Here is a 23,990-nt window from a genome sequence, read left to right on the forward strand (position 1 = left end):
TACCACCACTACCACTACTACTACCACTACTACTACCGCTACCACTACTACTACCACTACTAGTACTACTACCACTACCACTACTGCTACTACTACTAACTACTACTACTAGTACTACTACTACTACCACCACTACTACTACCGCTACCACTACTACTACCGCTACCACTACTACTACCACTACTAGTACTACTACCACTACTACTACTGCTACTAACTACTAGTACTAGTACTACTACTACTACCACCACTACTACTACCGCTACCACTACTACTACCACTACTAGTACTACTACCACTACTACTACTGCTACTACTACTAACTACTACTACTAGTACTACTACTACTACTACCACCACTACTACTACCGCTACCACTACTACTACCGCTACCACTACTACTACCACTACTAGTACTACTACCACTACTACTACTGCTACTACTACTAACTACTACTACTAGTACTACTACTACTACCACCACTACTACTACCGCTACCACTACTACTACCGCTACCACTACTACTACCACTACTAGTACTACTACCACTACTACTACTGCTACTACTACTAACTACTACTACTAGTACTACTACTACTACCACCACTACTACTACCGCTACCACTACTACTACCGCTACCACTACTACTGCCGCTACCACTACTACTACTGCTACTACTACTACTGCCGCTACCACTACTACTACTGCTACTACTACTACTACCACTACTACTACTGCCGCTACCACTACTACTCCTGCCACTACCACTACTACTACTGCTGCTACCACTACTACTACTACTGCTACCACTACTACTACTGCTACCGCTACCACTACTACTACTACTACGACCGCTACTACTACTACCACCACTACTCCTACTACGACCGCTACTACTACTACCACTACTACTACCGCTACTACTACTACTACTGCTACTACTGCTGCTGCTACTACTACTACTACCACTACTACTACTGCTACTACTACTAACTACTACTACTACTACTACCACCACTACTACTACTACCGCTACCACTACTACTACTGCTACTACTACTACTACTACTTTCAGCTGCTGCCGTTAGGGGGCGCCACAGCGGATCATCCGTTTCCATCTCTTCCTGTCCTCTGCATCTTCCTCTGTCACACCAGCCACCTGCATGTCCTCCCTCACCACATCCATAAACCTCCTCTTTGGCCTTCCTCTTCTCCTCTTCCCTGGCAGCTCCATATTCAGCCTCCTTCTCCCAATATACCCAGCATCTCTCCTCCACACATGTCCAAACCATCTCAATCTTGCCTCTCTTGCTTTGTCTCCACACCGTCCAACCTGAGCTGTCCCTCTAATATACTGGTTCCTAATCCTGTCCTTCTTCATCACTCCCAGTGACAATCTTATCATCTTCATCTCTGCCACCTCCAGCTCCACCTCCTGTCTTTTCATCAGTGCCACTGTCTCCAAACCATACAACATAGCTGGTCTCACTACCATCTGGTAAACCTTCCCTTTAACTCTTGCTGGTACCCTTCTGTCACACATCACTCCTGACACTCTTCTCCACCCACTCCACCCTGCCTGCACTCTCTTCTTCACCTCTCTTCTGCACTCCCCATTACTTTGGACAGCTGACCCCAAGTATTTAAACTCATCCACCTTCATCACCTCCACTCCTTGCATCCTCACCATTCCACTGTCCTCCCTCTCATTCACGCATAGGTATTCCATCTTGCTCCTCCTGACTTTCACTCCTCTTCTCTCCAGTGCATACCTCCACCTCTCCAGGCTCTCCTCCACCTCTCCAGGCTCTCCTCCAGCTGCACCCTACATATTATATCGTATCGTACTGTATTAAAGTGTGACAGCACTCAGAGGTTGCTGGCTCGCTCCTCGTTGAACGTCAGAGAGGAGTTCAGCAGCTGCCAGGACAGCGGGCAGGTGACCGGAAACAGCGCGTGTTGGGTTTCTCCACACTTCACAAGTCATTCAGCGGCGCGAGCCTCCACTGCATCCCGGGCTGAAACTGAAATCCTAAAGCGGCTCAAGTTTTCCAACAGGGAATCACTACCAGCATTATCAGACTGGGCTCCGCACCCAGACCCAGTACACACCGACATGGGACCAGAACAGTCGTACCTCGGACCAGTGCAGTCCGAACTGGGACCAGCGGGACCAGTTGGGCTTTCAGTAATTGGATGCTGAAAATGAGGAGATGCGGACGGGTCCGTTGCGTTTCTGCCGTGTTACTCACCATGAGGTGGACGGGGACGCGGACGGACCCTCAGCCGGGACGACGTCAGCCACGGAACCGTTTCAGCCCATCCGAGACAAATCACAACAATTCTTCATATTCTCACTCCCGATTTGGGACCAAAACCCGCAGAATCCGTTGTGTTTCCTCGTTCTTCTTCTCTGCTCCTGAATGACTGAAGACGCGTTCAGCGGCAGCTGCTGTCACACTGCCACCTGCTGGCCAGATGACGCCCAGCAGCAAAGATCCCTGGAAGGCTTCCCGAAACCGTGATGAAATTCACTTCTAAACCCATGGAAAACAATCTGCATGTCGGATGTTAAACACTCTGGCATCTGTTAGTTGCGGTTGGATCCACTTAAGAGTTACTTAGACACAGTCCGGGCCAAGTCTGATGATTCACTGTATACAGAGGAAGAGCAGTGAGGACAAGTACTGAAGGTGTTTGCTGTGTGAAGGGTTTCAAGAATAACTGGAAGAAAGACATTTCTGTCAACTGTCCAGGGAGGGAGATGTTCCCACAAACAGGGCTGCACCTGTTCTGCCAACGGCCCTGCACCAGCACGTCTTGGAAAGATGTATCACAGTATAGTACTGACAACATCTGTGGTATAGTACTGATAACATCTGTGGTATAGTACTGATAACATCTGTGGTATAGTACTGATAACATCTGTGGTATAGTACTGATAACATCTTTGGTATAGTACTGATAACATCTTTGGTATAATACTGATAACATCTTTGGTATAGTACTGATAACATCTTTGGTATAGTACTGACAACATGTTTGGTATAATACTGATAACATGTTTGGTATAGTACTGATAACATCTGTGGTATAGTACTGATAACATCTGTGGTATAGTACTGATAACATCTGTGGTATAGTACTGATAACATGTTTGGTATAGTACTGATAACATCTTTGGTATAGTACTGACAACATGTTTGGTATAATACTGATAACATGTTTGGTATAGTACTGATAACATGTTTGGTATAATACTGATAACATGTTTGGTATAGTACTGATAACATCTGTGGTATAGTGCTGATAACATATTTGGTATAGTACTGATAACATATTTGGTATAGTACTGATAACATGTTTGGTATAGTACTGATAACATCTTTGGTATAGTACTGATAACATATTTGGTATAGTACTGATAACATGTTTGGTATAATACTGATAACATGTTTGGTATAGTACTGATAACATCTTTGGTATAGTACTGATAACATGTTTGGTATAGTACTGATAACATGTTTGGTATAGTACTGATAACATCTTTGGTATAATACTGATAACATCTTTGGTATAGTACTGATAACATGTTTGGTATAATACTGATAACATCTTTGGTATAGTACTGATAACATGTTTGGTATAATACTGATAACATCTTTGGTATAGTACTGGTAACATGTTTGGTATAATACTGATAACATCTTTGGTATAGTACTGATAACATCTTTGGTATATTACTGATAACATCTTTGGTATAGTACTGATAACATCTTTGGTATAGTACTGATAACATCTTTGGTATAGTACTGGTAACATATTTGGTATAGTACTGATAACATCTTTGGTATAGTACTGATAACATCTTTGGCATAGTACTGATAACATCTGTGGTATAGTACTGATAACATGTTTGGTATAATACTGATAACATCGTTGGTATAGTACTGATAACATCTGTGGTATAGTACTGATAACATGTTTGGTATAGTACTGATAACATCTTTGGTATAATACTGATAACATCTTTGGTATAGTACTGATAACATCTTTGGTATAATACTGATAACATCTTTGGTATAGTACTGACAACATGTTTGGTATAGTACTGATAACATCTTTGGTATAGTACTGATAAGATGTTTGGTATAATACTGGTAACATCTTTGGTATAGTACTGATAACATGTTTGGTATAGTACTGATAACATGTTTGGTATAATACTGATAACATGTTTGGTATAGTACTGATAACATCTTTGGTATAGTACTGATAACATGTTTGGTATAATACTGATAACATCTTTGGTATAGTACTGGTAACATATTTGGTATAGTACTGATAACATCTTTGGTATAGTACTGATAACATCTTTGGTATAGTACTGATAACATCTTTGGTATAATACTGATAACATCTTTGGTATAGTACTGACAACATGTTTGGTATAGTACTGATAACATCTTTGGTATAGTACTGATAAGATGTTTGGTATAATACTGGTAACATCTTTGGTATAGTACTGATAACATGTTTGGTATAGTACTGATAACATCTTTGGTATAGTACTGATAACATGTTTGGTATAGTACTGATAACATCTTTGGTATAGTACTGATAACATCTTTGGTATAGTACTGGTAACATGTTTGGTATAGTACTGATAACATCTTTGGTATAGTACTGATAACATGTTTGGTATAGTACTCATAACATCTTTGGTATAGTACTGACAACATGTTTGGGAAAATGTACTGTTTGGTCTCTACAATAACAACAGTAATAAAACTAAAGGATTCTAGATAATCAATTTGTTGATTATTGTAGAAGAAAGAAAGCCATGATACTTTTCTCATTGTGCAGGTTACAGTGAATGTGTCTCTTTGTGTAACCATCCTATTGTATAGCAGCAGTGGGCAGCTGCAGCGCCCGGGGACCAACTCCACTTCTTCTTCCTATTGTCTTGCTCAGGGGCACAGGCAGGAGTATTAACCCTAACATGCACGTCTTTTTGATTTTAGCAAAGTATCATGATCATAAATCAAAATTTAGCCATTATAAACCCTCACTTAGAGTTTTTGAAAATGAAATCAAACAGTACATTAAAACCATGTTAACTTTAAAAAATAAGAAAGCTGCAAAAACTGTTTGTCTTCTTTGTTTTAATGTTTTTAATTAAAGTTTCCGGCTGGCTCTTATTTTATTTTGTCTGTATTAATACCTCTCTTACAAACCCTTATTCTTGGAAATTGGTACCAGTATGCCTCTTCTCCACTCCTCAGGTATCCTCTCACTTTCCAAGATTGTGTTAAACAATCTAGTTAAAAACTCCACTGCCATCTCTCCTAAACATCTCCATGCCTCCACAGGTATGTCATCAGGACCAACTGCCTCCCCACTCTTCATCCTCTTCATAGCTGCCCTCACTTCCTCCTTGCTAATCCACTTAACTTCCTGATTCACTATCCCTACATCATCCAACCTTCTCTCGCTCTCATTTTCTTCATTCATCAGCCCCTCAAAGTCCTCCTTCCACCTTCTCAGCACACTCTCCTCGCTTGTCAGCACATTTCCATCTCTATCCTTGATCGCCCTAACTTCCTGCACATCCTTTGCAGCTCGGTCCCTGTCTAGCCAATCGGTACAAGTCCTTTTCTCCTTCCTGAGTGTCTAACCTGTCATACAACTCACCATACACCTTGTTCTTTGCCTTCACCACCTCACTCTTCACCTTACGCTGCATCTCCTTGTACTCCTGTCTACTTTCTTCCTCTCTCTGACAATTCCACTTCTTCTTTGCCAACCTCTTCCTCTGAATAATTTGCTGTACTTCCTCATTCCACCACCAAGTCTCCTTGTCTTCCTTCCTCTGTCCTGATGACACACCAAGTACCTTCCTAGCTGTCTCCCTCACTATTTCTGCAGTGGTTGTCCAGCCATCTGGCAACTCTTCACTACCACCCAGTGCCTGTCTTAACTCCTGCCTGAACTCCACACAACAGTCTTCCTTCTTCAACTTCCACCATTTGATCTTCGGCTTTGTCTTCACTCTCTTCCTCTTCTTGGTCTCCAAAGTCATCCTACAGACCACCATCCGATGCTGCCTAGCTACGTTCTCCCCTGTCACCACCTTGCAGTCTCCAATCCCTTTTAGATGGCGCCTCCTACACAAGATATAGTCCACCTGTGTGCACTTTCCTCCACTCTTGTACGTCACCCTGTGTTCCTCCCTCTTCTTGAAATATGTATTCACCACAGCCATTTCCATCCTTTTCACAAAATCCACCACCATCTGTCCTTCCACATTCCTCTCCTTGACTCCATACCTTCCCATCACCTCCTCATCACCTCTGTTCCCTTCAACATGTCCATTGAAGTCCGCTCCAATCACCACTCTCTCCTCCTTGGGTTCCCTCTCCACCACGTCATCCAACTCACTCCAGAATTCTTCTTTCTCGTCCATCTCACACCCAACTTGCGGGGCATATGTGCTGATAACATTCAGCAATACACCTTCGATTTCCAGCTTCATACTCATCACTCTGTCTGACACTGTCTTCACCTCCAGCACACTCTTGACATACTCTTCCTTCAGAATTACCCCTACCCCATTTCTCCTCCCATCAGCACCATGGTCCTGACCTTACTTCCCTTTGTCCTTGTCTCTAATACACACAGTATACATACCTTTCTTCTTTCCATCATATCAGCCAGCTCTCTCCCTTTACCAGTCATAGTGCCAACATTCAAAGTTCTGACCCTCACCTCCACACTCCTACCCTTCCTCCTCTCCCGCTGCCTCTGGACATGCCTTCCCCCTCTCCTTCTCCTTCGCCCAACAGTAGCATAGTTTCCATTGGCACCCTGCTGGTTAACAGTACCGGTGGTGGTTGCTGGTAACCAGGGCCTCGGCCGACCCTGTATGGAAATCTGTTTTATGATTCTCATATTTGATTTGGCAAAGATTTTACGCCGGAAGCCCTCCCTGACACAACCCTCCCCATTCATCCGGGCTTGGGACCGGCACTAAGAATGCCCTGGCTTGTGCGTCCTCACGGGCGCGGTTGGAGTTTGTCTCTAACAATGAGTTTAAAACTAAAACATGTCTAGACAGGACACATATATCCAAAGCCCTATTCAGCGATCCAGCATGCATTCATAAAGAAAACCTGTGCTTTTAATGCCAGAATACTTTTAATACCAGAATACTTTTAATGCCAGAATACTTTTAATACCAGAATACTTTTAAGACCAGAATACTTTTAATGCCAGAATACTTTTAAGACCAGAATACTTTTAATGCCAGAATACTTTTAAGACCAGAATACTTTTATGCCAGAATACTTTTAATACCAGAACACTTTTAACACCAGAATATTGTTTTTTTTTCCATTTGTCAGTGCCTTATAGAGAGATGGTTCTCTCTCCTTACAGAGAAATGGTTCTCTTTCCTTATAGGGAAAATGTTCTCTCTCCTTATAGAGAAATGGTTCTCTCTCCTTACAGAGAAATGGTTCTCTCTCCTTATAGAGAAATTGTTCTCTCTCCTTATAGAGAAATGGTTCTCTCTCCTTACAGAGAAATGGTTCTCTCTCCTTATAGAGAAATGGTTCTCTCTCCTTACAGAGAAATGGTTCTCTCTCCTTACAGAGAAATGGTTCTCTCTACTCATAGAGAAATGGTTCTCTCTCCTTACAGAGAAATGGTTCTGTCTCCTCAGCGAAATGGTTCTCTCTCCTTACAGAGAAATGGTTCTCTCTCCTTATAGAGAGATGGGTCTCTCTCCTTACAGAGAAATGGTTCTCTCTCCTTATAGAGAAATGGTTCTCTCTCCTTATAGAGAAAGGGTTCTCTCTCCTTATAGAGAAATGGATCTCTCTCCTCATTGTGAAATGGTTCTCTCTCCTTATAGAGAAATGGTTCTCTCTCCTTACAGAGAAATGGTTCTCTCTCCTTATAGAGAAATGGTTCTGTCTCCTTATAGAGAAATGGTTCTCTCTACTTACAGAGAAATGGTTCTCTCTCCTTATAGAGAAATGGTTCTCTCTACTTACAGAGAAATGGTTCTCTCTCCTTATAGAGAAATGGTTCTCTCTCCTTATAGAGAAATGGTTCTGTCTCCTTATAGAGAAATGGTTCTCTCTCCTTATAGAGAAATGGTTCTCTCTCCTTACAGAGAAATGGTTCTCTCTCCTTATAGAGAAATGGTTCTCTCTCCTTACAGAGAAATAGTTCTCTCTCCTTATAGAGAAATGGTTCTCTCTCCTTACAGAGAAATGGTTCTCTCTCCTTACAGAGAAATGGTTCTCTCTCCTTACAGAGAAATGGTTCTATCTCCTTATAGAGAAATGGTTCTCTCTCCTTACAGAGAAATGGTTCTCTCTCCTTATAGAGAAATGGTTCTCTCTCCTTATAGAGTAATGGTTTTCTCTCCTTACAGAGAAAGGGTTCTCTCTACCTATAATGAAAGGGTTCTCTCTCCTTACAGAGAAATGGTTCTCTCTCCTTATAGAGAATTGGTTCTCTCTCCTTACAGAGAAATGGTTCTCTCTCCTTATAGAGAAATGGTTCTCTCTCCTTACAGAGAAATGGTTCTCTCTCCTTACAGAGAAATGGTTCTCTCTCCTTACAGAGAAATGGTTCTCTCTCCTTATAGAGAAATAGTTCTCTCTCCTTATAGAGAAATTGTTCTCTCTCCTTATAGAGAAATGGTTCTCTCTCCTTACAGAGAAATGGCTCTCTCTCCTTACAGAGAAAGGGTTCTCTCTCCTTACAGAGAAATGGCTCTCTCTCCTTATAGAGAAATGGTTCTCTCCCTTATAGAGAAACGGTTCTCTCTCCTTATAGAGAAATGGTTCTCTCTCCTTACAGAGAAATGGTTCTCTCTCCTTATAGAGAAATGGTTCTCTCTCCTTATAGAGAAAGGGTTCTCTCTCCTTACAGAGAAATGGTTCTCTCTCCTTATAGAGAAATGGTTCTGTCTCCTTATAGAGAAATGGTTCTCTCTACTTATATAGAAATGGTTCTCTCTCCTTATAGAGAAATGGTTCTCTCTCCTTATAGAGAAATGGTTCTCTCTCCTTATAGAGTAATGGTTTTCTCTCCTTACAGAGAAAGGGTTCTCTCTACTTATAGAGAAAGGGTTCTCTCTCCTTACAGAGAAATGGTTCTCTCTCCTTATAGAGAATTGGTTCTCTCTCCTTACAGAGAAATGGTTCTCTCTCCTTATAGAGAAATGGTTCTCTCTCCTTATAGAGAAATGGTTCTCTCTCCTTACAGAGAAATGGTTCTCTCTCCTTACAGAGAAATGGTTCTCTCTCCTTACAGAGAAATGGTTCTATCTCCTTATAGAGAAATGGTTCTCTCTCCTTACAGAGAAATGGTTCTCTCTCCTTATAGAGAAATGGTTCTCTCTCCTTATAGAGTAATGGTTTTCTCTCCTTACAGAGAAAGGGTTCTCTCTCCTTATAGAGAAAGGGTTCTCTCTCCTTACAGAGAAATGGTTCTCTCTCCTTATAGAGAATTGGTTCTCTCTCCTTACAGAGAAATGGTTCTCTCTCCTTATAGAGAAATGGTTCTCTCTCCTTACAGAGAAAGGGTTCTCTCTCCTTATAGAGAAATGGTTCTCTCTCCTTACAGAGAAATGGATCTCTCTCCTTATAGAGAAATGGTTCTCTCTCCTTATAGAGAAATGGTTCTCTCTCCTTATAGAGAAATGGTTCTCTCTACTTACAGAGAAATGGTTCTCTCTCCTTACAGAGAAATAGTTCTCTCTCCTTACAGAGAAATGGTTCTCTCTCCTTACAGAGAAATGGTTCTCTCTCCTTATAGAGAAATGGTTCTCTCTACTTACAGAGAAATGGTTCTCTCTCCTTATAGAAAAATGGTTCTCTCTCCTTACAGAGAAATGGTTCTCTCTCCTTATAGAGAAATGGTTCTCTCTCCTTATAGAGAAATGGTTCTCTCTCCTTATAGAGAAATGGTTCTCTCTCCTTACAGAGAAATGGTTCTCTCTCCTTACAGAGAAATAGTTCTCTCTCCTTACAGAGAAATGGTTCTCTCTCCTTACAGAGAAATGGTTCTCTCTCCTTACAGAGAAATGGTTCTCTCTCCTTATAGAGAAATGGTTCTCTCTCCTTACAGAGAAATGGTTCTGTCTCCTCAGAGAAATGGTTCTCTCTCCTTACAGAGAAATGGCTCTCTCTCCTTATAGAGAAATGGTTCTCTCTCCTTACAGAGAAATGGTTCTCTCTCCTTATAGAGAACTGGTTCTCTATCCTTATAGAGAAATGGTTCTCTCTCCTTACAGAGAAATGGTTCTCTCTCCTTATAGAGAAATGGTTCTCTCTCCTTACAGAGAAATGGTTCTCTCTCCTTACAGAGAAATGGTTCTCTCTCCTTGTAGAGAAATGGTTCTCTCTCCTTATAGAGAAATGGTTCTCTCTCCTTACAGAGAAATGGTTCTCTCTCCTTATAGAGAAATGGTTCGCTCTCCTTACAGAGAAATGGTTCTCTCTCCTTACAGAGAAATGGTTCTCTCTCCTTATAAATAGATAAGAAGCAGATAAACAGGCAGATATTTTATCAAGATGGAGAAAAAACTCTTCATCATCATCATCATCATCATCATTTGATGTTATTACACCAAACAAAGCAGAGAGAAATGAACATGACGCAACTTCCAGTCCACTGCTGGAGTACAGAGATAAGTGTAAAGTCCTGTCTCATATTTTTTGTACAAGCCCTACCTTTTTGCATTTCATACATTAAGTGGTCAGGCATTATTGGTATTATGTAAGTACGTAAAGTTGATTTATATAGCGCCTTCCACAGACACAGTCTCAAAGTGCTTCACAATGAAAACAAAGTTTTCAAAGGTATTATGTATGTTGATCAACCCATAAAATGTTCCTGGGTCTCGTGCAGGAGAAGCTGCAGTTCGCCATGTTGCCGCTGGGCGGCAGTACAACTCAATGACCCCCACATCTGTCCTTCATCCCTCCGCTTTTCATCTGACTCCGTCTCTCCTTCCTCTTCCCTCTTCTAACGTGGTTTAACATGTTGTTATTCCTGGCCAGTGCTCGTGTCCGGGGCTGGCTGGTGTTGAGCCGGGGAGAGTAGAGCAGCTGGAGGAGAGATGGAGGACAGCTGGAGGGGAGATGGAGGAGAGATGGAGGAGGTGTTTCTTTAGATTTAATTCATAGCAGACACGTGACTCCACCACATAACAGTCCCACTCACAGAAACACTTCAAACACCCAAAACAAGACTCAAACGTCCGTCCGTCCGTCCGTCCGTCTGACAGACCGTAGACACGTTCACACTCACTTCCTGAAGGTTCAGAGAGCCGCTGCACACCGGAGCGGAAACAGAGGAGGTCACTGATAATGACGCACGCCCCCTGCCGGACACGCGCACACGCGCGCACGCACGCGCTCACGCAGGAACCGTGCTGAGTGGCTGTAACGTGACGGACTTTCTCCTCTGAACGCGTTTGCAAGTTTTTGATAAAAGCGTTTTAACGTTTGTTTTTCAGATTTTTAGTTGTGTGTTTTTTTAATTATTTTAAGTTTGATCAAGTTCGGTTTTGTTAAACCAGAAGAGAGGAAGAGGGGAGAGAGGCAGAAGGTAATTAGCGTTTTGGTTTTCTTTAATGACAAGTTGAAAATGAGCCTTGGTTTCTGGCTGCTTCGTGCTCTTCATGACATGGATGAGGATGAGGATGGATGAGGAGGAGGAAGAGGAGCTGCAGGGCGGCGGGCTGAGCGGCTCCGTTTAAAAGACGCCACCTGATGAACCTTTAACCCAGCAGCCGAGCCGACTCCTCATACTTCACAACACATAACTAACCACCACTACTGTTGCTATTAAGGCGGTCCATATTTGATTCTATTCTTATTACTTATAAAAATCAATAACGCAAATATTATTGGATGAGAAGACTTTGTTTGAAAATAATTTATTTTATTGTTAATATTGACGGAGAGTTCGGATTGTCTCTGGAATTCGATGAAGACATTCGGTGCTGAATCAAAGAAAACCAAGACGTCTGCAGAACAACGCCGCACAAACAATGGCGTAGTCTCATATGACGTCACACGTCACCTGACGGCAGCACAGCCGCCATGTTGGAGGACAACGGCTCCGATCCGCTCTCACTGCGCGACGCTGAACGTCTTCTAAACAGTCAGAGCGCCGGAAGTTTGAAAAATATATTTTGTAAACTGTTTTTCGAAGAGTGGATCACAACTGCGGTGTTTCATTTCCGTACCTTTGTCCGATTTGCGCTTGAAATGTCGCTCTTGTAAACACAGCTGGACAACGAGAACCTGAGCGGAAACAGCGGTTGCTAAGGTCCAGCTGTCCTCCAACATGGCGGAGCTGTTCGTTGTCAATGGAAAAGTCACGTGATCTAGAAACCCATACTACTATTACTATTATCATAACCACAACTGTTACTGTTACTCTAGTTAATATTGACAACCTTGTACAAGTATAAACATTATTGTGTGTGATATCGACTGGCCTGGTTGACTGACAGCTGTTACTGTTGGGGGCGTGGCCTGGCCGAATGGAAGCGACATCAGAGACTGGACTTAACGAGAGTATGAGCCAATCAGAATGTGTCAGCAGCCAGCCAGTGGCCAATGGGACTCTTTCGCAGGCTATAGGTGAGACATGTGATGTTTTGCCGCTGTATCCTGCCCCTCCTTCATCTCTGGCCCCTGGGCGGCGCCTCCACCTCTCATCTTGCTTACCCTCTACACCCCTCCTCCTTATTTTACCCTTTAATCAGATCACATGAGAGATTTTGGTTTGGTGTTTCAGAACACGCCACAGAGGAGGCTCCGCCCCCTTGTCCGGATGGGACAGAGCATGGTGACAGCGGCAGTGACTCTTTGACAGATAGCATGTCCACCGATGACGTGTGCCGACTCCTCCCCGCCTACAAGTCGTCAGCACGCCCTCTCCAGATAGCAGGCAAAGCTCCACATTTCCCCCATTTATCTAACACGTTAGACATGTTCATCACACGTGTCTATCACGGGTATCTAACCCACGCTGAACATTTCCCTTCTTAGAACATAGGTAACAATGATATATCATAATATATATGTCTATCTATCCATCTATCTATCTAGTGAATTCAGGGGGCAGCCGGGACGCGAACCCCGGTCTCTCGCACCACGGGCAACTACTGGTGCGGGAGACATATTTCACACATTTAATGTCATATGTTTGACACCATTTATATTTAACACATAACGTGTTAAACAAGTTTAACACATTTAACATGTTTATCATGTTTCTCATATTTAACCTGAAGCCCAGTGACTGCTGGGATAGGCTCCAGCATCCCCGCGACCCTGAGAGCAGGACGAGTGGTTTGGATGATGGATGGATGGATGGATATTTAACAGGTGTCACATTTGACATGTTAAATGTGAACATGTCAGATGTTACGTGTTACATGTCACGTTTCGTGTGAAAGTTTGAATTTCATTTTTAATTTCTCTCTGTTTCTCTGTCAGATGGTAAGGAAGGGCTGTTCAGTTTGAGGAGAAGTGAAGTTTCTCCTCCTCCCATCTGTGCGCCTCCCGCTCCCTCCAACCCCCCCTCAGCCTCATGCACCTCTTCCGTTCCCCACACTCCTCCTCTTCCTCCACATTCAAATTCCTGTAAGAGGACGAGTGGAAGCCATCATCATCATCATCAAAACCACCATCAGAGCTCCAGTAAGAAGCGTCTCTCCTCCACTAAAAGCCACGCCTCCCTCAAGACAGACCCCGCCCACATAAAGGAAGTGGCCGGAGGCGGTGAGTAAAACTCCAGCCCCTAGCTACCGGACTAGACCGAAATGTTTTAAAATGGTTTAAAGTGGTCTAACGGCTGACAGCAGGTTTGGTTCTTTGTGTACGGAAAAGCAGAGCAGACAGAGTCCTTACCAGCTGACCTCTGAGGTTCCTGCCAGGATCTATAAAGTTTTTTTAGAACAATAGAAATATCCATCCATCCATTGTCTTAACCGCGCTTATCCTGCTGTGAGGGTCACGGGGATGCTGGAGCCAATCCCAGCAGTCATTCGGCGGGAGGCTGGGAGACACCCTGGACAGGCCACCAGACCATCACAGGGCAACAACAGAAATATTATTATTATTATTATTATTATTATCATTAGTATTATTATTATAAGGCTAATGAGTAAGTTAATAAAGTTTATTTATCTAGCACCTTTCACAGTCACAAAGTGCTTCACAATGAAACCCAAAACCATTTAAAAAATAAACCAAGAATACATGAGCCAAACAATAACAAGCAATGCACAAATCAAAACAGAATAAACAAAAGCCAGACTACACAGGAGAGTTTTTAGCTGCTTTTTAAAACTGTCCACAGAGTCAACAGACCACAGAGCCGAGGGGAGAGCCTGCCACAGTTTAGGGGTAACTACTGTGGAAGCTCGACCCCCCCTTGGTTTGAGCCTGGTACAAGGTACAGACAACACACGTTATCAGAGGACCTCAGTCATCTGGATGTCATGTTGGGGCAAATTAGATTGGTGATGTAGGAGGGGAGGGTGCCTGACCATGCAAGGCTCTATAGGTAATCATTAAAACCTTGAATTTAACCCTACATTCAACTGGAGTCCAGTTTAAGGATGCCAGAATGAGAGTAACGTGAGGGCACTGCTGGTTCTGGTTATAACTCTTGCAGCAGCATTCTGAATCACGTGTAGCTGATCCAGAGAGGATGCTAAGGCAAATAAGAAGTGCATTACAATAGTTGAGGTGTGTAGAGATGAATGCATGAATAATCATCTCCATCTCAGCATGCAATACAACAGGCCTAAGCCAAGCAACGTTTCTCAGATGATGAAAGCAGGAACAGGTCAGCATCTTGACATGGGAAGTAATGGACATGTTATGGTGAAACATAACTAAAAGGTTTATGACTGGATCGAACGGAAGAAGACAGAGAATCCAAACTAAGCCTGACCTTAGATATTACACTATCTGGGGCGATAATAAGGACTTCTGTTTTGTCTGTAGTTACATGTAAAAAATATTTGCCATCCAGTCCTCAATGGCTGTCAAAAAATCATTAAGAACTAGCAGTTTATCAGGCTCGTGAGGGTCGAATTAGAAACTGCACATCATTTGCATAGCAGTGACAGGAGATGCCATCAAAACTAATAATAATATGCCCAAGAGGAGGCACATATAGGGCAAATAAAATGGGACCCAGGACTGAACCTTGGGGCACACCATAGTACAGGGCAGAAGACGCAGACACAAACTGACCTACAGACATAGAAAAACTCCTACTGAAAGGTAAGAGGAGAACCACTCTAGGCCACTCCCAGAGGTGCCCACTCACAAGGCCTCCATTCCACTCTTCTTCTCTCTTCTTGTTTTTTACTTCTATCCAGTGGCAGCGGAGGCTAACAATTTTTGAACAATGTAGCCTATAGATTTGATCTGGGTTAAAATCTATAGGCTACATTGTCCTTCTTAACAACTCTTTGTCCTTCTTAACAACTCTATGTGGACATTAAAACAGCTGTCAGGAGTGCTGTGCCAAGGTAAATTGCGCCCCTCCAAAAATTGTTAGTACCAGCCGCCACTGCCTCTATCTTCACCGTCTGCTTTCTTTAGAAGTTATCTCTCCTCTCCAACTGACTGTTGCGCGCACACACACACACACTCTCTCTCTCTCTGATAAGCAGCTCTTAACAAGTCACCGCCCTCTTCAATGGAAACAGACACTTGTGATCTGAGCTGGATGGAAACTGGAGACGGTTTAAAGTTTAAAGCTCGTTTCACATTCAGTCTATGAAAAAGTACACAAGAATAATTTAATGTGTTAACCCCACACAGCCACCGATATTAGTACTGCATGAATACACCATTATTATGAAAAAGAAATGTTACGAGAGCCTGTTCTCTGTCCTGTGTAGCTCTGGAAGGTCCATCTCTCGCGTTCTCTCAGTTCAGTTCAGTTCAGAGCTAATATTAATGACATGGATGTTTCCAGAGCCTTCAACTACAACTGGTATGAACCAAGAAGGAGAAATAATGGTCAATATTTTCTATGTAAAAGCAAACAGCACTTAGTCTAGTTAGCCCCAGTAGACAAGTTCCCTTAGTCCTGAATGGACTTGAATCCCGCCGTCTTGTCTACTTGAACTTCAATTTGCAGGGTTGGTGTCCATCAACTTCCTGACTTCATTCTAATGCGTGTGTTGTGACAGCATCCTTTCTATTCAGACACATTAGACACTTGCACGTTGATTTCAGTGATTAATGTAACAACAAGCAGACGGGAGGACCAGTCAACGAAGGCAGCTGGAGTGGTGTTGGGTTGGAAAGAAAACCTGCACACATGGACCTCCATGGCACATAAGTCTAAACCTTTTAACATGTTGTGATGTGAAAACATGTTGGCATTCATCTACATAGGCAGAGCTGATGGTCTCCATGATGAATTCAACAAAAACCAGAATTTTTTTTTTCTGGTAAAAAAACACATTATGATCTGTATCACACTATCCTGTCTGTCTGACTGTCTGTCTGTCTGTCTGTCTCTCTCCTGTCTGTTCTGCAGACTGCTGTGTTCACTGTCTGCTGGCTTGTCTATTCTGTGAGATTCTCTCCATGTGTTCGGTCTTCTGGGAGTGTCTGGCTTGTGGCGGCAGTGGGCTGGAATGCTGCGAGGCCACTGGCTGTTGCTGCTGTGTTGAGGCGGCAGGGGGCGTAGCCTGCACCGAGGAGGCGTGTCAGGCTGTGTTGGATTGTGGGATATTGGAGGACTGCTGTGGCTCTTCAGACTGCTTGGAGATCTGCCTGGAGTGCTGCTCCATCTGCTTCCCCTCATAGAGCCTACGGCCAGTCACACCTGGACTACAAAATGATGTCATCACATGGCCAAAACACAGCTGAACTTCAAAGTGGTGTTGTCACACAGCTAAAACACAGCTAATCTACAAATGTGTGTCATCATATGGCCAAAACAAACTAGACTACAAAATGACATTTCACAGTCAAAACACAACTGGACTACAACATGGTGTCATCACATGGCCGACTAGAACTGGAACTTTCTTTTTCAAGTTTTTGACGACTTGACATTTATCCCTTTTCCACCAAGGCAGTTCGAGTCCTGGTTCGGAGTGGGTGCCTAATCTCGAACCAGTTCTTCACATTTTGACAGCCAAAAATCGGCTCTCGGCCAGGAAAACTGGTTTCAGAGCGGCACAAACTCTTTGCTGGGCAAGAAGAAAGAACCACTTATGACTGGGGTGGGATTGTCATGACTAACCAGACCTACAGGGGATGCACTACTTGGCGGCAACAATCAGTTCTGCTGAATAACGCATGCCATTCACCCCTTAACACTCAGTAATGACACTTCAAATCAAAGTTGAAAGGAATCACATGATTTTATCAGCACATACTTCATTTGTCAAATTTGCCAGAGTGACTTTTAAAGATTATTGTGTTTGACATTTCCTGCCTTTATATGATAGCGATAGTAAAGAGAGAGGGGATGACATGCAGCAAAGGGCCCGGGCCGGATTCGAGCCCAGGCCGCTGCGGTAAGGACTCAGCCTGATGTGGTACCCCTCTACCAGGTGAGCCACCAGAGTGCCCCGACAGAGTGAATTTTAAACCACACATTCCTTTTTCTGCATATAAAATCCTCATTTTAGTATAACTATCTGAAATCTTATGCTTAAAAACACACCGACAAAAGACACCGAAGAGTTCGCTCCAAGAAATTCTGACAGATTAATCCGGGAAACCTGGTACATTTCACACCAATCACCCCACAGGACAAAAGGCAAATAATCACAGATTCCATTAATTTTATAATGAACATTTGTGTTATGATACTTAAACCATCCGTCAACAGGGAAATAAAAGCCTCTCCCGAGAGAGAGCTCCTGTCTACAAGACCGGTCTTTCGAGAGAGAGCTCCTGTCTACAAGACCGGTCTCCCGAGAGAGCTCCTGTCTACAAGACTGGTCTCTGAGAGAGAGCTCCTGTCTACAAGACCGGTCTCTCGAGAGAGAGCTCCTGTCTACAAGACCGGTCTCTCGAGAGAAAGAGCTCCTGTCTACAAGACCGGTCTCCCGAGAGAGCTCCTGTCTACAAGACTGGTCTCTGAGAGAGAGCTCCTGTCTACAAGACTGGTCTCCCGAGAGAGCTCCTGTCTACAAGACTGGTCTCTGAGAGAGAGCTCCTGTCTACAAGACTGGTCTCCCGAGAGAGCTCCTGTCTACAAGACTGGTCTCTTTGCTCAGGCAGCTCTCCGCAGGGTGTGCGCGTGTGACTGGCCGGCTGGTCACCAGTTTGTGGAGCCTCTCAACTCCAAAAACGTTGGAACAAGTTTTCGATTCGCCATCAGTTTTCGTAAAACTGACAATACTTGAAATCTGCACAGTTGATTTCATGCCTCAATAATTCTCAGATGTGAATTTCATGATGAAATAGCTTACGAAAATTGTATATCAAAATTGTAAAAAAACCCAAAATCTACAGTTAATTTCTTGCCTCATCTTCGGAGACGTGAACAGACGTATACAATGACGCAATGATGTAGCTCTCGCCAGCGCAAGCCCGTAGAAAAGAAAACAAGTTCTTAGAAGGTTCGCCAGTTGAGCCAATTTCAAATTGGCACTAGCACCAGCCCAGAGCTAGAACTAGGTTTGCCTTGGTGGAAAGGGGGTATTTATGATGAGAATTACAGAGTCAGGAGGCAACATGACCTCCAAACTGCAGTTTTATTACCTGGTTTGACTTTAGTTAGGATTCAGTAGAGCTGCTTTGGCCAGCTGGGGCTAAACTTGGTCTGATCCTGTTTAGTCTGATCTGGTTTAGTGTGTTCTGGTAGGTATTTGGTGTTGTGTGGTCTGGGTGTCTCACTTCTGGTCCAGACTCACAGCAGCTTTGCTTCCATCAGTTGTTTCTAGGTAGATGTTTGAGCTGTGAATGAGAAAAGCTGAATGAAAAAATAAATTTTGATTCAATACACAAACATCGGTGTGAATATCGCCTCGATGTTACCTGCTCTCATGCTCAGCTCGTCTGAAACTCTCCTATGGAGGGTACAACCTGTTCTGCTATCTGCTTATTCACACACTGCTTCACCTTTCCGTTAGTCCAACTCTTCAAAAGCTTCATTTAAAACCCACACATTCAGATGGATTCAGGACTAGTGTGTCCTCCAGCATCAACCTCCATCAAAATGTCCACAGTTCACTGGGAAAGAGAATAAATCAGGGGTTTTCACACATGCAGTCTTTCCCTGAAATGTTCAGGAACACTTCCTGCATGGGCTCATGTGTGAATGGGAGCAGGAACCGATATTTAGGGAAAACTACCCCCAATTTCTCACCCCAAGACCATGGGCGTAGCGGTTTATTCCACTGTTCGAATCCCCGTGTTACCTCCGGCTTGGTCGGGCGTCCCTACAGACACAATTGGCCGTGTTTGCGAGTGGGAAGCCGGATGTGGGTATGTGTCCTGGTCGCTGCACTAGCGCCTCCTCGGGTCGGTCGGGGCGCCGGGCTTGGGGGAATAGCCTGATCCTCCCACGCGCTACGTCCCCCTGGTGAAACTCCTCACTGTCAGGTGAAAAGAAGCGGCTGGGGACTCCACATGTATGGGAGGAGGCATGTGGATCGGATCGGCAGGGGGGGGAGCAGAGACCGGGACGGCTCGGAAGAGTGGGGTGATTGGACGGGTACAACTCGGGAGAAAAGCAGGGAGGGGGGGGGGGTAAAAACAGAACATGTAACATTCCCGGGGGAATGGCGGGAAAGCTGTGCTAGGAATGAATGCAGTAACGCTGCGGGGAAGCGCACGTAAATGGTTACGTCCGTCTGACAAAAGAGCGAGCCAATCACAAGACTCCGCTGACGACCTACTCGAATCCGTGGCGGTTGCCTTGCCTCGCGGCTGATTTGATAACGTCAAGTAGATCACGAAAAAAACAGTTCGTTGAATATTAAATACATTGCAAGAACAATGGCTCCGGACAAAAACAGCTCTTCCGCTACGTTGGTTACATGTACATCCGGCCTTGGCCCATCTTCTTCTTCTGTTGAGTTCTTATGGCAGTTGGCATGCGTAAGTGTTGCTGTACCGCCATCTGCTGGACAGTCCCTTGCCCAATGTATTCCGGCATTGCCATGGCCTGCGTTAAAAGGCTTAAGACGGATTGTTCCCGGATGTAGCTGCGTGTGTGACTAGTGAAACTCACCAGCGGTGCCTGGAAGCTCATCCCAGTCATTTACCTGGAACTGTGTGAAAGGTACGAAAGGGAGTCTCCGAGCCAACACACACACACACACACACACACACACACACACACACACACAGAGTTCTCTACTTTGCATTGCTTGAATTTATCTTCCTTGAGATTTATATTAAAATAAATAAATCAATCAATCAAGCTGCATTTTATATAACGCTTTTCTAGCTGCAACAAGCCACTCAAAGCGCTTTACAATTAAATAATTCACACACACACACACACACACACACACTCATAAACCGATGGCCTGTCAACTATGCAAGATGCAAGATAACTGCTCATGGGGAGCACTGAGGAGTTCAGGGTCTTGCTCAGGGACACCGTAATTTTTGCCAGGAGGAGCCGAGAATTAAACTAATCCTCCGTGGTCTCATTGCTCATGACTGAGCACCAGTGTTGGCTAACATTACACTACACATAATACTTTCTATGACACCCATAAGTTTATAATGTATTACAAACGTAGTTATAATGCATTATAATATACATGTAGCGCTGCATAATTATCGTCATAAGCACTCATACATATTCATAATGCTTTATGCTTCTGATGATCAACTGAATGATGGACATTTACATTTCTCTGACGTAATGTTTCCCCCAAAGCACTCACTCTCCAGACTCAACTGACGTACTATAAAGCATTATGAATATTTATGAGTGCTTATAAGTGCTACAAGCAGATAATGCATTATAACTATATTTATAAATGCATAAATGTCTACAATGCATTATAACTATGTTTAGGGTGCATTATAACTATATTCATAATGCATTATAAACAGTTATAATGCATTATAGACATGTCTATAATATTAACTATGTCTATAATGCATTATAAATCATGTCTATAATGCATTATAACTGTTTAGAATGCATTATAACTATATTCATAATGCATTATAAAGTTATAATGCATTATAGACATATCAAGGTTCCATGCATTATAGACACAGTTGTGCATTATAAACATAGTTATAATGCATTATAAACATAGTTAATATTATAGAGGGGCGGTACGGTGGCGCAGTGGTTAGCGCGCTCGCCTCACAGCAAGAAGGTCCTGGGTTCGAGCCCCGGGATAGTCCAACCTTGGTGGGTCATCCCAGGTCGTCCTCTGTGTGGACTTTGCATGCTTTCCCCGTGTCTGCACGGGTTTCCTCCGGGGGCTCCGGTTTCCTCCCACAGTTCAAAGACATGTAGGTCAGGTGACTCGGCCGTACTAAATTGTCCCTAGGAATGTGTGTGTGTGTGTGTGTGTGTGTGTGTGTGTGTGTGTGTATGTATGTGTGTGTGTATGTATGTGTGTGTGTGTGTGTGTGTGTGTGTGTGTGTGTGTGTATGTATGTGTGTGTGTGTGTGTGTGTGTGTGTGTGTGTGTGTGTGTGTGTGTGTGTGTGTGTGTGTGTGTGTGTGTGTATGTATGTGTGTGTGTGTGTGTGTGTGCGTGTGGCCTGGCGGTCTGTCCAAGGTGTCTCTCCGCCTGCTGCCCAATGACTGTTGGAATAGGCTCCAGCATCCCCGCGACCCTGAGAGCAGGATAAGCTGTCTGGTTAATGGATTAATGGATAATATTAGACATGTTTATAATGCATTATAGACATGGGTGTCATAGAAAGTGTTACTGAACATTTTGATATAAATCTTCAGGAAGATAAATTTAAGCGATGCACAGTAGAGGACTGTGGTTGTGTGTGTGTGTGTGTGTGTGTGTGGGTGTGAGAGAGATACAAAGGGTGTCATAGAAAGTGTGGCCAAACGTTCTTTTCATTCTTTCCATCACTGGTGTATTAAATTCAACATCTAATCCATCATTTGATCCACATCAGGTCCTGCAGACTGCAGCGGTGTGTGATAAGGATGGTTGTTGTCCGGTAGGACTTTACCAGGACAAATGAAAGGGTGCAGTGTTTTCATCTTCATCATAGCAGCCAGAAGAAAGAAAGAAGCCAGGTAGCGTTGAGTTAGAAGAAGAAGTGAAGGTATTGTGTCTAACCAGCAGATATGACAGAACAAGCGGGTAGAAAACCTTCACCAACACATAGTACTACATGTAATATTGTCAGTACACACTTAAGACTCGACTAGCTGGGACAAGAAGGCTCGTGTCAAGTTGTTGTACAAAGACAGACTAAAATACAAAAAAGTAACCTAAAAAACAAAGACTGTCTTTAATGAAGTTCTTCAGTAAAGGAACACTTTGTCCTCCCTGATGGTGGGATGGAGACATGTAGTTGTTTATTGACTCTTTAAGTAAAGTCTTTTTAGATATTAAAAAGCTGAATAATATGTATTATGTAGACAAACCAGGAAAGGCCTGATAGCTTTCCTCTGGCTGGCTGGCCCCCTTAATTCTTAAAGGCATAACTCACTTGTCCAGCTAGCATGAACCACTTCCACTACAATTACTGTTGTCTGATATTACTGTCATACCCTTCAGATACCCACTCCACATGACATGGACTCTGAACTATGATATGACATGAAAGCCACTTTATTTGACATTGTATTCTTACAATGAATGTGTTCTCTGCATGTAACCATCCTATTGTATAGGAGCAGTGGGCAGCTGCAGCACCCAGGGACCAAATCCAGTTCTTCTTTCCATTGCCTTGCTCAGAGGCTCAGGCTGGAGTATTAACCTTAACATGCATGTCTTTTTGATGGTGGGAGGAAACCCATTCAGACACGACGGGAACATGCAAACTCCACACAGAAAGGACCTGGGACGGCCTGGGGTTGGAATCCAGGGCCTTCTTGCTGTGAGGCAACAGTGCTAACCACTGGCACAGGGCCACCATGGTTACTGTGTAGGAAATGTACCACCACCACCACCACCACTACTACTACTACTACCACTACTACTACCAGAGATGGGTAGTATTTCAACTAAATGTATCTAAAATACATATTTAATTACTTTTGAGTATTTTGTGATTTGTATTTTGCTAGACAGAAAAAATAAGACGTAATTTGTAACAAAATATTTTAAGAGCTTGTATTTGTGTATTTGAAATACTTAAAACACATTATTTACCGTCATTTTATTCTCAAATAAGACACATTTTATCCCCAGGTTCAAACTGTAGGAAAAAAAACTACAACAATTAGCCTAATCACAGTCTTTGGCTTAATGCAAGTGAATCACGTGACGTGTCCTGTCGGGTCCAGCAACACTCATTGTGAACTACCGTACTACATTTGTGTTCCTTGTGACCAGTAGCTTGGGGAAAGAAGCTGCTTTGGTGTTTGATGCAAATTTTCTATAAGATAAAGGTGTGTAATCACAACATGACCAGATACTGCATGCTAAGGCAAGCCTTCTGAACGACTGTAAAATACAACAGAAGAGCAATTAGCAAACAAGTGCTCTAGAACTGGCAAATATACAGTGCACCTGGAAAGTATTCACACCCCTTCACTTTCCCCACATTTTGTTATGTTACAGCCTTATTCCAAAATGGATTAAATTCCTTTTTTTCCTCATCAATCTACACACAATACCCCATAATGACAAAGCGAAAAAGGTTTTGTAGAAATGTTTGCAAATTTATTAAAAATAAAAAACTGAAATATTGCATGTACATAAGTATTCACACCCTTTGCTATGACACTCAAAATTGAGCTCAGGTTCATCCTGTTTCCACTGATCATCCTTGAGATGTT

General features: G+C 43.2%; 1 protein-coding gene across 2 annotated transcripts; it reads left to right on the forward strand.

Moving 5' to 3' along the window:
* The first annotated feature begins 11,356 nt into the window (after positions 1–11,356).
* zgc:113363 (uncharacterized protein LOC791449 homolog) lies at positions 11,357–19,026 on the forward strand. 2 transcript variants are annotated; one of them, XM_056274613.1, is made up of 5 exons: positions 11,357–11,633; positions 12,547–12,676; positions 12,802–12,986; positions 13,538–13,822; positions 16,611–19,026. In XM_056274613.1, the coding sequence occupies exons 2-5, from the start codon at positions 12,627–12,629 to the stop codon at positions 16,880–16,882; spliced, it is 792 nt and encodes a 263-aa protein (XP_056130588.1). In that variant the 5' UTR covers positions 11,357–11,633; positions 12,547–12,626; the 3' UTR covers positions 16,883–19,026. The 2 variants fall into 2 exon arrangements, with proteins under 2 accessions (XP_056130588.1, XP_056130587.1); XM_056274612.1 differs by having other exon boundaries at positions 12,834–12,986.
* Positions 19,027–23,990: the final 4,964 nt, after the last annotated feature.

Source organism: Lampris incognitus, chromosome 2 (genome assembly GCF_029633865.1).
Source record: "Lampris incognitus isolate fLamInc1 chromosome 2, fLamInc1.hap2, whole genome shotgun sequence".
Classification (NCBI taxonomy): domain Eukaryota; kingdom Metazoa; phylum Chordata; class Actinopteri; order Lampriformes; family Lampridae; genus Lampris; species Lampris incognitus.

What these genes read in the sequence shown, in the direction of transcription:
- zgc:113363 (XM_056274612.1), top strand. Translation starts at nt 12,577, where the DNA reads ATGGAAGCGACATCAGAGACTGGACTTAACGAGAGTATGAGCCAATCA. An exon ending in GACTCTTTCGCAGGCTATAG is followed by an intron (nt 12,677 to 12,833) that starts GTGAGACATGTG and finishes TTGGTGTTTCAG; the next exon opens with AACACGCCACAGAGGAGGCT. An exon ending in ACGCCCTCTCCAGATAGCAG is followed by an intron (nt 12,987 to 13,537) that starts GCAAAGCTCCAC and finishes TTTCTCTGTCAG; the next exon opens with ATGGTAAGGAAGGGCTGTTC.